The 15,970-nt window shown below is 37.6% G+C and overlaps 1 protein-coding gene across 1 annotated transcript in view; it reads right to left on the bottom strand.

The window, feature by feature from the left end:
* FAM91A1 (family with sequence similarity 91 member A1) overlaps positions 1-15,970 on the bottom strand; it is a 52,161-nt gene that overhangs the window by 20,362 nt on the left and 15,829 nt on the right. Inside the window, exons 7-15 of the mRNA XM_006157539.3 lie at positions 15,498-15,588; positions 14,772-14,834; positions 10,704-10,810; positions 9,501-9,539; positions 8,633-8,745; positions 8,076-8,191; positions 7,121-7,233; positions 6,737-6,823; positions 4,688-4,820 (exon numbers count right to left, since the gene is read on the bottom strand). Of these exons, the coding sequence (XP_006157601.1) occupies positions 4,688-4,820; positions 6,737-6,823; positions 7,121-7,233; positions 8,076-8,191; positions 8,633-8,745; positions 9,501-9,539; positions 10,704-10,810; positions 14,772-14,834; positions 15,498-15,588 (862 nt within the window). The remainder of the gene's footprint in view (positions 1-4,687; positions 4,821-6,736; positions 6,824-7,120; positions 7,234-8,075; positions 8,192-8,632; positions 8,746-9,500; positions 9,540-10,703; positions 10,811-14,771; positions 14,835-15,497; positions 15,589-15,970) is intronic.

Here is a 15,970-nt window from a genome sequence, read left to right as displayed (position 1 = left end):
GGGGGGCCCCGGCGCCGAGGGGAAAAAAATCTAAAAAAAAAAAAAAAAAAAAAAACAAGAGAAGTCAAGCCAGTCCATGGCATGGTGGTTCAGGTAGTTAGATCTCACTTGGCTGATGGCATGGTCCAAGTCCCAGACCAACCCCAGACCTCAGCAACTTAAAAAGCATACCAGGTGCATACCCAAAGTCCCAACAGGAGAAATAGGGAAGGGATTGTTGCAGTTTGACTATGCCCCATGGGGGGGTGCGTTTTCTCTCTCTCTCTCTCTCTCTCTCCATCAAGCACAAGTACCCACTGGCAAATAAATAAATAAATGTATGTATGTACAGTGAGAAATTATACAATGGTGAAGGAGTAGAATCTGAGGAAGGACATTAGGGAGAAAAATAGAGGGCTAAGGCATTTCTGGGACAAAGAAATAGATTATTACCTATTGAAGATAATTTTCTAGAATGGTGAACTAGACTGGTGAGAAATGTACACATGCTGGAATAGTCATTTTGTAAGCTAAGTAATGTGATTGAATATATAAAAGAAATAGAAAAAAAAAGAAATATACAACAGCCATGAATCAAAAAACACTGTCCAGCAAAATATCTGGACTTAGTAAGGAAAGACTTCTTCCACGAAAACTAGGGAGTGGGGACTACTGTAACGGGGAGAGACTGTGCAGTAGCATCGTAACGTCACAGACATCCTAGGAGTTAGGCAAACAGGCTTCTCTTTTATAGAGAGAAGTTAACCACGTAGAAAAGCAGGTATGCAGAATGGGAGGAAAGGGTGAAGTACTGGATAGTGGGTCTCAGAGAGTTTCACCCTGAGGTCAGTTTAGTATCTGAGAGGGACCCTTAAGGAGGGGCTGCCTGCTGGCTGGAGCTGAAGGTAGGTCAAAATTCAGGGCCTGGAGGAAGGAAGAAGCTTAACCAAAGTTTGGTTAACAAGTTGTTGTTCTGATTGATCAGTTGAGACAGGCAATCCAGCTGATCCTTTACGAGGCAAAAAAAAAAAAAAAAGAACACCTGTGAATCTAAGTCAGACTGGGGAAGAATGGGTCCATGTACAAGTCTTTTCTCCAAAACACAAAAGGGTAAGGGGATTTACTGCCCTTCAAGAAAATTCAACACTGTGGAGAGAATATTTAAAATATACTAGAATAGGGAAGGAAATATAAAGTGTTTATGGTGGTTAGAAATGTTCTCTAATTTTTACAACACGACTGCTGTCTAAAATTATGGGTTAATTTTGAAACATTTCCACAGTGCTAGCCTGCCAAATTACAAACAGCAGTGTTATTTTGTCTTTTTGGGGTTTTTTTAAGAATTATTTTATTTATTACTATTATTATGTTTTAATTTGACTGAAGAGAGACAGAGAGGGAGAGAAAAAAAGGGAGAGTGAGAAAGCAGGCTGCCAGGCTTGAGACTCGAACTGCGATCAGCCACATAAGAGTCTAGCCCCTTAGTCACCATGCCACCTGCCTGCCCCAAGCAGCAGGGTTTTTTTTTAATCTGACTTGCACTGATCATAGTGGAAAGATGTCTTTTTAAATACAAGGTACCGAAAAAACTAGTTATAAAATGGGAAAAAATTAGACCACGCATTGTTTTGAGTTTTTAAGCAGTGCCTCATGCTACTTAAAACCAAGAGATTACTAAGAAACTAATCCTTTTCACATCATCAGAGTTTGCTTCTATGGAGATGTCGTGGGCTTTTTGCTTTACAGTGACTATCAAGTATTACACAATATACTCAAACTATAAATTACTAGTGACATAAAAAAAAAATCCTTCTACTCAAAACAAGATGCTCATGACACCAATACTACAAAATTTCTTTTCAGAATTTTTCTTTCTTTCTTTCTTTTTGCTATAAGGGCACGTGCGCTCGCCAGAAAGACAGAGGGACAAAAGTGAGAAATCATCCCCCAGGGGGAGGGCCACACTGCAATCCCTTCTCCTCCATTCTCCTCTTGGGATCTTGGGCACGCACGCACACACACCCGGCATGAGTTTAAGCCACCGGGTCCAGGACTCGAACTGCAGTCGGTTACATGGGAGTTCAGTGACATAGCCATTACGCTAACTGCTGGTCCCCAGAATTTATTTTCTAAAAAGAGAGTAAGATTCAATTATCAAGCCCAGCCCCTACAGAAAGCCAGTTTCTCAATAGGATGGGCATGAAGACTTCATGCCCCAGGGTAGTCCCATATGAAATGAAGGACCTTTCTCATGCATGAGAATGATCCTAGTGATGCACTCTCATAAGAAAACTGAGAAATAGTCACTCCAGTAACTCCTGCCTTCCACAGTTCAGATGAAGAGTCCCAACTAAGAAAGGCTGACTGAAAAAATGGAACTTCATAACTAATTGCCAGCTTGGTTTTATAGGGAGGAGTTCATCACAATTTAACTTCGGAGCCCAGCAATTATTCTATGTAATTAGAGCTCAAACTGGTGTCATGAATACTCCAACTGGAGCCAGAACAGACAACTGTGAAACCTACTTTAAACATTAGGGTTATACTTGATTATTTTCAAAGAGATTAAGTTTAGGTTAGCCATTAAATTTACTTGGTGGTTCACAGATTATGGTGAAGACAAAGTTTAGTCCATACTACTAAGCAAGAGATTGTATGAGTGAAATGACTAAAAAGCTTAGTGTTTAAGAGAAGATATGAAAGGAACAAAGCAATAGAAAAAAAATAGAGAGGCCTGGATTCAAGTCTTCCACTCTGGCACATCCATATACTAATCACACAGGCCTTGATGACTAAATGGGCAGGAGATTTAGACAAGTAAAGCTTCAATTCCTATACCTATAAAGTGAATTACACTTTGCTGGCCTCTGATACTCTCGGATTATTAACGGGCAGGAAGGGACTATGTATTTCAAGACAGCTACAACAGACTATTTCAGCTATTTTGACCCATTATCTCCATAAATCATTAAAAAGTCCCCAACATTCCAGGAGTTTTATATCTAAAGACATCTTCAAGACTATGTCACTCACTGCTTGATCACATGATTTAATATTAGGCAGCAAATAATGTTTACCCATCAAAACTCATCATCAATAAGTGGTTCAGACTCTTGGCATTTTGTGATTTAATAGTACGAGTTTTAAAAATTTATGGGTGATCTCAAAACAGTCCCAAATATGGCCATTTGTAGCCATCTGCTAAGGCATGCTAAGGCTATAAAAAGGCAGTCTCCAGAGTCTGGCTGCACTCCGTTAAACTACTCTGCATATTTGTTCTCACCTACCATCAACTCATGAAGTGAGAGTTGACTGCTTCCTGAATTTTTAAAACTTGAGCTGAAAGAAAAGCCAGATGCTGGTGAAAGAAATGAAATTAAAAAAATGACATGAGAAACTGATGGTTTTTGACCAAGAAAATAAAAACTTTAGCCAAATAAAAAAATGACTTTAATGAAGTGTCAACAGTTGTACTGAGGACACAACTCTTGTGACTTTAGCCAAATGCTCTTCCAGCAGTGCCTAGATCTAGTTGAGCATCGCAATCATCATTTTTTGGGGGGAAGAGACTATTTATTTGTTAAATTCCATTTATTAGTTGTTGTTTTTAAAATCTGAGTAGTGACAGACAGAAACAAAGAAAAGGTGAGAAAGTAAGCTGCCAGGTCTGAGACTTGAACTGTCGCCAGCCATGTGGGAGTCCAGTACCTTAACCACCATGCTACCTGATGGTCCTCAAAATCATCCTTTTTAAAAGACACATTCTTATGTGTCATTCCACATCTTGAAACCTCAGTAGGAAATTCCTCAACAGTTCAACTAGTTTTGCAACCCCCCTCTATCACAAAACTGAGTGACTACTAGTATAATGGCCACACCAGAGCTCTCCACTGTATTAAATCTCATACCACTTCTTTCTGTTACTCTTTAAGACGACATTATCTGCCTTCTTTTTATTATTATTATTAAGAAGAGATTTTCTGTCTCAATTTTTAAATTTTTTTTCAAAAAAAATTTTTTTGGGGGGAGAGGTTTTTGCCATAGGGCATGTATGCTCGCGAAAGACAGAGAGACAGAAAGCAAGAAATCATCCCCAAAGGGAGATGGCCACGCCACAATCCCTTCTCCATTCTCCATTCTCCTCGAGATCTTGGGCATGCTCATGCACGCGCTCAGCATGAGTTTAAGCCACCGGGTCCAGGATTTGAACCGCAGTCAACTACATGGGAGTCCAGAGACATAGCCATTACACTAACTGCTGGTCCCAATTATTTTTATTTGTTAAAGTAGAATACTTTACAGTAACATGTGAATAGAAGATACCTGATTATTACTTTTATATGATGGACTCTTGCATTCTTGAACTTTTATGCTTCCTGTATTAAATCAGTTTTGGCATTTGGCCCCCCTCAGAACTGATGCCTATTTTATATTCCACCCAACTAATTAAATAGAGTCAACTTTTCTTGTAGGTACTAAACAGACTTAAATATTATAAATGTTATGACGCATGGTAGAAGAAAATCCAAAACGGGGAAAGAAACACAGGTGACAGACACATTCACAAAATAAACCTCTAAACAAATTCAATATGCGACCTACACAAAATGCATTACAGAAGTGATGATTAAATAAGTGAGCATGTTCTGTCTAATTTCACAGAAGTGTCATGCAATCACGTCTTTACAATTAAACACATTTATCATACCATAATTAGGTTGGTCTGGTTGTGCAGTTTGTGCAACTAGATCTTTATTATGACGCAGAAACAGGATTGTATTTCTCAGAGTAAGTGCATGATCAAAATATCTTTGTGCTTCTCCTTCACCAGTGCTCTGAACCTAAACCAAGAGAAAATAGATTTTGCAACAAATGCCACTTTCATGCCATTCACTAAAATAAATGATAATAGAGATGTTAAGACATTATTAAAAAGACGTAATTCAAAACATTTGCTCAGGCAACACTGAAATAAATATTAACCACAATCTTGGTAAAATTTCCAACTTTACTACATCTATACACCTTGTTGGAGAAATTACTCCAACAAGTAAAACTAATGATCTTAACAAATAAATAACGCTAAACTACATCATTATGTAAGTCATATGTCCTATGTATGATTCCTATTGGGTGCTTTAAAAACTCAAAATCCCATATTCTGCTTCATCCAGGAAAAGTACTCCAATCCATGATCTCCAACTGGACCCCTAATCCTCATGACCTTGTTCACAATGTATCTTCGGTTAGAAGGGACAATGGGAGTTTGTGACTCAACACAGCTATTCACCACTGCTAACCACATAACTGACTATCATTCAACAAGATCTTGGGAATGCCTCCTACACAGAGACCTCTCTTGGAGATAACGGTAGAAAAATGGACAAAGCAGAAAAAGCCCTGCCTTAGCTGTCCTCAGTTTAGTGCACCCTCTGTTGACACTCAGGCAGTTAGTGTGTGACAAGTCAGAACACACAGATCCCAGAAACACAGAAGATGGAAGGACAGGCCTACAAGGGAGGAAACAACTCATTAGATGTGTTTTCAATTAACAAGATAAACCAATTAAGCTTAATCAAGATAAGGCTACCTAAAAAATAGTTTAGAAATCATTTTTAAAATTTCAGACTGAAAGGCTTTCCTAAGGATAACTGTATGATAAAACAGAATATAGATGAATAAATGACTAAAAAAACAGACATGATCTTGCAATCTCCTACACTTATTAAAAGCCAAGCTGAAGTGAGGAAGATAAAAATCAAGAACTTAGATATGTAGAAACATATTTAAAAATGTATTGGCGAGGATGATATATAATAAGAAACGGGGTTAAGAAGGTGATTTTAAAAAGTATTGAAGGAATAATGGAAGTTTAAGGTAAAAGAGACTAATAACAATGACTATCTCATATATATTTCTGCACTCATGAAAGATATCCTACAGAGAAGCAGCAGTGAAAAAAATGGTAAGATCTTTTTTTAAGATACAAAGGAATTACAGAATCATCACAAATTCTCTGAACATGTTTAATATACACAGCTCATCACTAAAGCACAGAAGGCACTAAAATTATTAGTCAAGAAACACATCAGGCACACAGCTGTTTGCATACAAAGAAAAGAAGAGGTCAGAGCAAAATATCCAGGAAGTGAAAAACACCAATAAGGGCCAATCAAGATTTCAAGCTCAGGAAAACTAGGACTGTACTCACGAGGAAGAAAAGGTGGCTAAGAGCAAATATGGCTGAAGTCTTCAAGATGCTAAAAGGGATAGTGAGAGTGGACATAAATACGATACCGAAGGAAAGGGCTTCAGACTGAGGATAACTGGAATAAAAACTTCAAAGAAAATTGCTTAACAGGTGATCTTTTTTTAATTTTTAAATAATTTTTTTTTTTTGGAGAGGTTTTGCTATAGGGCACATGCGCTCACCAGAGCGACAGAGAGAGACAGAGAGATAGAAAGTGAGAAATCACCCCCAGGGGGATGGCCACACTGCAATCCCTCTCCTCCATTCTCCTCTTGGGATCTTGGACATACATGCACACACGCCCGGCATGAATTTAAGCCACCGGGTCCAGGACTCAAACCACGGTCGGCTACATGGGAGTCCACAGTATTAGGGTAGGGAGTGAGGTGGGAAAAACAAAGGATACAGTGAAAATCCACAACCAATCGGACAGTATTACTGATGTTTTGTGAAGCAAGAAAAGGTTCCAAATGCCCTGACGTCCCCAAACACGCAAGCCAGACTTACCTTTTCGAGCTCTACAAGAAAGCTGTCCAGAGACTCATCTGAGAGTTTGCCTACTTCAAACATTGTGACTGCGTGACTTTTCAGGTTCTGCAAAAAAATAAATAAATAAAAAAGTTATAGTGTTCCCTCTTTACACTAAGTATAATTACTATGTTTTCAAATATATTTACACTCAAGGGTGGGTGAGGCGAGGGGCTGATTCTTTCAATTACAACAGAAATTCTAATTTAAAAGTTATTACATTACTCTAGGGAATATAAGGCAGAATCAGTTGTGTTTTCAGAGATAAATCTAGAACTCTGACAAAGATAAAAAGGCATTGACTTAGTTTACATCTAATCCTGACTTTACACATCTTCACATTTAAACGAGAAGTTGACTTACTGGTGAAAGATTTCCCATCATTAAAAAAGCAGTAAGAGTAGAGTCAAATAAGAATGCAATACGCTTCGTATATCCTGTAGACAGACTCAAACTGCTTATACTGGCTGTGTCAGCTAAAAAGTAAAATAAAAGTCACAGTGTGAAATCAAGTAAATGGAAATTACTCCTTGCTTATCATTTGGAAAGAAAAAGTATTTAAATTCAGTTTTATTTGACAACCAGAAAGTACTAATTATATACAACATTACTGTCATAAAAGGTCCCAGTCATACCTATTTCAACACATGGGAAAATTTTAAAGTTTTAAAAGGCACTCTGGTAATAAATTTCTTGAAAACCAGTAATAAAGACTCCATAACTATCAGATTGATAAGACTAATTTGCTAATCTCTTCAGATAAGTCACCTGGCTCAAGCAGTTGGTGTAAGTGGGAGAAAGCTGCTTCTGTGTGCGCCTATCCCAACATAAAACCACGAACAGACACCTCACACCCCGTGTCCTGCCTCCCTTTAGGCTGAGCTCACGTTACTCTCTTAGGCTGAAGTGGCTTTTCTTCACCAGTCAGCTGACCAGCTCGTACTCATTTTTAGGCCAAAGTGAAGGCTTCCCAAACCTCTCTAGACTGTAAAAGACCTCTAGCTCTTTGCATCTCACAACCACCATAACTAGTGCTCACATTGGCTGTAGTTTTGGGGATTACACTTCCTTCTCTCTCCCTAGACTTAACTCTTTGAGGAAAGGTATCATATTGTTTATACCCTCTTAAGATTTACCACAGTGCCCAAAATATGGGTAAGTACTCAAAGACTGTGTATCCAATGACTCAAACCTAAGGCAGAACTATAATCGCTAAGAGTGTATCTTTAAAACACACTATGCCTACAGAAAGATTAAATTAAAATGTTTCTCTGCCTTTTGGCTAAGATCAAGGGTAGTAAAGCAAGTTACTGCTAACCTGGGTCTTCCTGACTATTTGTGTCGGTGTCAGTAGCTGATGAAGCTTCCTGTACGGGACTCCTGCTTTCCCCACCATCCCACGATAGGAGCATCTTCTGTGGATCTAAAGTACTCCTTTCAAAGAAGAATACATTAATTTACTTTTTAAAATCATATAAATGGTCTTACATGAAAGTATCTATTGGAGTCAGTATTCAAACTATGAATAATTTTTCTAAACCAAGTCTTATATTCAAGGCCAAAACTGAGACACAGTCTAAAAATGCTCTGTCCACATATCACACCACAAGGGTTCTTAACTAAGTCCCATGAAAAAGTCTAAAGGAACTTAAGAACTCTTCAAAATTCTATGTAAAATATTATATGTGCTTTTTTCTGGGATAGGCTTCTTAGTTTTCATCAGATTCTAAAAAGGATCTACCACACACAAGATTAAAAATCACGCATACCTAGGGCTTAATTCACCTGACAGATCGATAAAAAATTTTGTATGTGAAATTAAATGTTTTGTTCAAAAAGAAACTCTTAATACCCCATACTGAATAACTGAGTTACTTTAATCTGTTTACAGATGGAACATTCTTCCAGGATGAATGAAGTTGATCCAAATTTATTACTTGTCCCTTCTTATGGGCAAAGCCCAATCGGCAATACATTGAAACAGCATTCTAAAAGGAATATGAAGAAAAATAGCATGTGAAATAGACATCAGAATATTTGTAGAGAAAAAAAAATACTGCAATGGGCTATACTTCAGTAGTTTTCAAACACTTCTATCTGTAACTAGAACAAGCACCTTTCAGTAGGCCTTTTCTTCCCTTGAGGCCTTCATACGTATATGGGAAAGAATACTTTCAACTCACTGGCCTTGCCCTCCCTAGATCTCCAGTGAAGCAGTTGTTGTTGCTTTAACTGACCACATTAGAAGACACTGACCAGGCTGCTTCCTGTTATAGAGAGGAGGAGGAGTGCTCGCTTTCATTCCGCATGGTGGAAACTGATTCAGGGCTCCTTACCTTGCCCTCTTCTGTCTTTGCAAGCACTCATCACTATGCTGTTTCTCCACAGCTTATCAAAGCAAAAAACTAGTAAAATCAGAGCCAGCTGGTAGCATGGTAGTAAGGTGGCTAGATTCCACATAGTCAATTGTGTGGTTCAAGTACTAGACCCAGAGCTTGAGAAACACACTGGGTACACAGGCATGAGTGCCCAAAATCCCAAAAAGAGTGAGAGACGGAGGTTAAGGGACTGGGATGTGACCATCTTCCATGGGAGATGCTTTCTTGCTCTCCCTCTCAATCTCTCTCTTTGGCAAGCATACACATCCTCTGGCAAGTTAAAAAACTAAAACAAACCAAAAAACTAATAAAATCCATTCAGCATTCACATTACAAGTGAAAATAAAATGAGTACAAGAACATACCTTCACCAGAGATAAATCTATCTCGAGAACATTTGCAAGCTGGAAAATAAAAATTTTTAATTATTTTTATATTTTCAGAACTATTAGCACACTATGTAATTGTATCAGATAAATGTAATGATCAGCAAAATCTCAAGTTATAAGTAATTAGAAGACTAAGTAAATTTTTAATTCAGGACTTTCTTTTTTCAGTTTATCTCTAAGATGTTTAGACTACTACCAATCCAGGTAGAGATCACAATATTGAGCTGTTGGGAAATTCATGATACATTTTTGCATAGAATAACATAGAAAAATACATCATGGGACCAGCAGATGGCATAATGGCTATGTCACTCGACTCCTATATAGTCCACTGTGGTTCGAGTCCCGGATCCGGTGGTTCAAACTCACGCCGGGCGCATATGCGTGCATGACCAAGATCTCAATAGAAAGGAGGAGAGGGGATTGCAGCATGGCCATCCCCTCAAGGGGTGATTTCTCGCTTTCTGTCTCTCTTTCTGGTGAGCACATGTGCCCTCTACCAAAAATCTCTCCAAAAAAAAGAAAAAGAAAAATACTTCATGACTTTGCCAATGACCTAATAATTTAAGATTCCTTACTCTTAAATTTTGGCTCATCTGAAATAAAAATATTCCTACACAGATCAAAACAGTCTACAAGCCTTAAGAGTCATGTAAGGAGTTACTGCCATTAAAATTAAAGTCAAATTACAGAATTATTTTTAAAAGTTTTAACATATATATGCAAGAATTAATTTTAAAATAATGACAGTAAGCATTCGCTTAAATGTCTATCTAAAGGTCTATGACCTCTCCATGTACAGATTTTTTTTTTTTTGAGAGGTTTTTGCTATAGGGTGCGTGCACTAGCCAGACAGACAGACAGAGACAGAGAGACAGAAAGCAAGAAATCAGCCCCCGAGGGATGGCCACGCCGCAATCCCTTCTCCTCCATTCTCCTCTCGGGATCTTGGGCACACACGCATGCACACGCGCCCGGACTGAGTTTTAAGCCACAGGGTCCAGGACACGAACTACGGTCGACTACATGGGAGTCCAGCGACATAGCCATTGCGCTAATTGCTGGTCCCAGGTTTTTAAAAACATTTTAACAAAATCATTAAATAATTTTACTTACTTTACAAAAACTTATTTTATAATCTGGAGATTGTTTTTTTTCATAAGATGTTGCGACACTTACCTCTGCAACATTAGTGTGCTCATCTATAGAAACAAATATCTTATAGAGCAGAGTTTCAAAATAATCACCTTGTACTCGATTCATTACAAAACCTTCAAGAGGAGGAACTAAAATAAACAAAACAGACTCTCTCAGTGGTTAGATTTGATAAAATGAGAAAATATAATTGAACTAATTAAAATGAGAAACCTCTAACCTAAGGACTGAATACAGCTTTTGACTGATTTTACCCACTCCACTATCATGTTCTCTAACCCCCCAAAGTGAAGGGAATGTACAACGGCATCTACAGAGAGGACTCTGAAGGTGGACTGCGAAGTCAGTTACTGAGGCAGAGGCGCCGAAGGACATGGACATGGTGGAAAGGCAAGGGAACGGTGGTTGATCAGAAAGAGTCCGGCTGTTAAGGGCTTCTGATGCACGTGGCTTTCATGCATCATAGGCAGCAGGGATGACTGGGCAAAACAGGAAGAAAAAGACCTGAAAGAAAGAACTGCTACGCTACACAAAAACCAAGAGAATGGAAATTACTGGCTGTATTTCTCGCCATCACCCCAACTCGCACATGAGAAGGGGGAATTTTTTCTGTATGAATGCCAAGTTTACTAGCAGTTGCTGATGCAATTTCTCTGTGGGGTCCTATTCTGTATCCACCTCCATGGCTAGAGGATCAAGACCTTCTTTAACTCTATATGAACATTTTTTCATACCATTTCTGTCTAATTGGTCCAAATGTCCTGATCCAATTCACTAGAGTTCTGCCCTGACAATAAAGAAGCATTATGCTTTCCTCTGCCACCTTCCTGTGTTTGTGTAAACTTCCCTCAAAAATATCCTCGGAAAGAGTAGTGCCTACTGCCTAAACCAGAACAGCACTGGGGAACTTCTGTGTCCTCTGACCCTATCATCTACTTACAAAAAAATAAATTATTCCTAATGGAGAAAAATAAGACAAAATTCAAGTGGTCAAAATTAGGACAGCACAAAAGACCATAATGTACATTTCACTGTGGGTTATTTATGTTATTTGCTAATTTAGTGCTACCTATATTTCCAGTCATCTAGATACTTTTATGAATCAGCAGTTTCTATTTAGAAATACTTTAGAAATCCTGTATTTGACACCATTAATTATTTTTCTACACTAATATTCCCTAATATACAGTAAGTTAAAAAGGTATGAACTACAGTACATCCGGGTAAAAGTAAAACTATACAAAAAAAGGGACACATACACACACATCCCTATGTACACAGATCTATTTCTAGGACACACAAAAACTTAACAGAGGCTCGGAGAGAGAAATCAGGTAGTCAGGCACAGGAGTGGGAAGCAGATGCTTTTATACCCTTTTGTAGACTTAGAATTTTGTGTCATATTTGCTATCTTCTCAAAACATCTTAATAGGGACCAGCAGATGGCATAATGGCTATGTCACTGAACTCCCATGTAGTCGACCATGGTTCCAGTCCCGGATCCAGTGGCTTAAATTACGCCAGGCATGTGTGGGTGCGTGCCCAAGATCACGAAAGGAGAATGGAGGAGAAGGGATTGCCGCATGGCCCTCCCCCTTGGGGGTTATTTCTCGCTTTCTGTCTCTCTGTTTCTGTCTTTCTGGTGAGCACACACACCCTATAGCAAAAACCTCTCCCCCCCAAAAAAAAAAATCTTAATAAATACTGTTAAGGCTTTGAGCAGCTACGGATTATGGTAATAGCAGGGACTCCTGGAATCAAACCTGCACAGATTCCAAGGGACAATGATATCAATAAAAAATGTCTCAGATAGCTAAGAAAGTTATTCTTAAGAAGAAGCCAAGGAGGGACTGACAGGTAGAATAACTGACAGGTTATATCGCAGGACTCCCACATGGTCCACCACAGTTAAAGTCCTAAACCCAGCAGCTTCAAACTCATACCAGGCACATGTGCGCGCATGCCAAAAATCCTGAGAGGAGAATGGAGGAGAAGGGACTGTGGTGTGGCCATCCCCACTAGGGAAGTAATTTCTCGCTTTCTGTCTCTTTTTTTCTCTGTCTCTAGCACATGTATGTGCCTAATAGCAAAAATCTCTCTTAGAAAAATAAAAAAGGAGGCAAGGAAAACAGCCATAACTAATACTAAGTTACTCAACATCTGTGGAATCACTGACTGCTTACTGCTCCCAGAGAATGACTTACTAAGAAAACAGTGCTATCATTTATCGATACGCTATTGGTATCTAAGCAAAAGAAAACCAAGTTGGATCTTTATTTCACATCAATTACAAAAATAAGTTCCAAATAGACTATGGATTTGAAATTTATGACAAAAATTTTCATGAAGTTGTAGACTATTATATAGAAGCATTCTATTCAAGTATAATAGAATCTAGAAATATATAAATATGCAATCAGCAAATATGATGAATGATGGAGATATTTTATTTAACAGTAGAGCCTTAAGTGATTATTCCCTTCAAATTGTTCCTCTCTTCCTTATATATTTGCTCCACAACCCATAGCGGTGCTTGTCTTTTGTCAAAACATATCTGAAAAATTCTCTCTGAAAATCACCTTCAGGTACACTTTGTACTAAATTTGATTGCTTCTGTGTTGTCAAACTACTTTCTTTTCATTGCTTTATTCCAACTAGGAGGGCAGTCAGAGAGGTAACATGGTGACAAATAAGGAGAATTTACCCATTCCGATTCCAGAGGTCTGCCTGTACCCCACAAATCACCAGGTATTAAACAAAGTGTGGTAGGACACACCTGAGTCATGGAGCAGACGTCCACTGGGCCCTTCTCTGGCAGCTTTTTGAAATGAACTTAGTGCTAATGTGAGTCAGTGTTCAAACTATCACTCAAAATGGACTGTGACAAGCTGGTCAAGGACCAATGTTTTAGGTGGATTGCAAATGAGTCTACACCAATTTAGCAGATGAGAGGAGGGAATAACATTCCAACATTTTCCAACTGTGACAGGAAATCATTACAACATCTGTCTTTCAGAAACTATTTCCTTGTCAAAACCTTTCAAATTTTTATTTGTTATAGTACCAATTACACCACCTTGCATTAGTATTTACTTTTTTAGCTGCCTAAGCTTAAGACAGAATTTATGCACGTACATGGCTCAAGATACATTAAAGAATCAAAAACACATCTACTGCAATGTTCAGAACACACTAGAACAGGACTATCTATCAAACTTCAACACTGATATGAGGGAGTATTTCTGTAACAAGCACAGTTATCACTAATCTGTTATGATAAGGTCATTTTCTTGAATTTTTGGCATTTGTATTTGATTTCTTTGGTATTTTGTATTCAGTTTAAGGTGCACAAAAATATATCTTAGTATGGCAAAGATATCAGAAACAAAAACAAGAGCTAAAAGATATATGCTACAAAACACACTTGTAACACATAACCTGAATATCCATAATAAGTGCTTCTACAAATTGGTAAGAAAGCTCACCTACAGAAAACAGCACCACTCTACATTCAAAGGTATTAACCTTGTCAGCATTGCAATAGCAAAAAAATAAATAAAATAACTGTAAATAACCTAAATAACCAACAACAGCGAATGGTTTACAAACTGATGCATCCATAACGTTTAGAAGATTCTTAATATTGTTTTAGCTTGGGGAAGTGAGTGAAGGAGGAAGGGAAAATGAAATAAAGACAAAAAGACCATTTAAAAAAAAAGTCATAAGTATGTTAAGCAACAATGTAGAACATATCATTTATAACATTACTGAATATATTGAAAAACTCCCATATGTAGAACAAGGACTAAAAGGTGACATGAATATTAAAATACTGATTTGCTTTGGAATTATGAGACATTTACCTTAGACTTCTACTATTTTATATAGTACTCATACCAAAAAAAAAAAAAGAAAAGAAACTAAAGAATTTAAGTAAGTAAAACCATTGCAATGTGTTCCAATGTTATGAAGAAGAAATGTTTTTCTTTGAAAAATCTAGAGTGACTAGTGTCTAACTTATAAGGGTAATATGCAGTATTCAGCACTTATTAACCATTCAAAAAACACTGAAAAATGTTAGTACCAACTTACCTGCTATACAACTGTCATCGGATATTGGTACATCCAGATAAATAAATCCTTTGTTATATAAACCTAGAGAAGCAAAAATACCTTGCTTTAAATGGAACTCTACACAACAGTAATAAAATTTTAAAAATAAAAGAAGAAAGAAAGAAAAAAACCACAAGCGATTCCTGGTTTTCTATGAAGAGTTTTACAACTGTATGCTATATGAAGAAAAAATAAATAAAAGAATTATATTTTTTAAAAAATGTTTTCTTGCTACAAGGTACGTGTGCCCTCCAGAGACAGAGACACAGAGAAAAACTGAGAAAGCACCTCCAAGGAAAGATGGCCACAACAAAATCCCTTCTCCATTTCTGCTTTTGGGATTTGGTCATGCATGCACACATGCATGCTAACCACCATGCCACCAGGTGGCCCACTTTAAACTTTTTAAATCCTGGTTTCCTACAAAGGCTCGAAACCACAATATTTTTTTTACCATCCATTTGTATAGATGTGTAGTGTATATGACTAATTATAGCCATACTGGAAAACAACAGACCAGTATAGATGTGTAGTGTAATTATAGCCATACTGGAAAACAACAGACCAAGGTCACATTTCAAACAACACCATGACTTACCAAATGAAACTAATATTTGAACTTAATTGATAAGTAACTGCTATTATTATTGTAGGTTCAAAACAAGCTTTTATGTTGACAAAAGACCATTTCTACTAACCACTTACTATGTACTACATTGTAATCTAGTGATCCGGAAAGCTGAGGTCCTGAATCGATGATCTTATCAATAGTGCATTTCTCTGTCAAAGTGCATATCTAAAAAAAGCAAAACATTTCGATTAAGTTCTGTCCAAATTAACTAACTCATAAATTTCCTGCAATCTATTCACGTTGAAACCAATGATCATGTCATTAATTCAATGAATTACATTTTTTTCATTCTTCACTCTAGTAATCAAAAAAGAAAGAAAACCTATGCACATAACCATACATCATTTAAGATACCACAATATGCTACCAACAGAACTCTGAAAACAAAATCACTATAAGTACCAACAGCAGCTGGTTCTGAGGGCTTTGAAAAATGATACCCTGAAGTATAGTGCCTTGGCCTGCTGGATACTTTAAACTCAAGGGAAGAGGGTTGGAAGTAAGATCTTTCTGGCCTTTTCCTGTTCCCTTTTCTCTCCTAAGGCAG

The sequence above is a fragment of the Tupaia chinensis genome, unplaced genomic scaffold (assembly GCF_000334495.1).
Source record: "Tupaia chinensis unplaced genomic scaffold, TupChi_1.0 Scaffold000545_1, whole genome shotgun sequence".
Taxonomy (NCBI): Eukaryota; Metazoa; Chordata; class Mammalia; order Scandentia; family Tupaiidae; genus Tupaia; species Tupaia belangeri.
The sequence above is the reverse complement of the archived record's forward strand: the minus strand, read 5'-3'. Positions and strand labels throughout refer to the sequence as shown.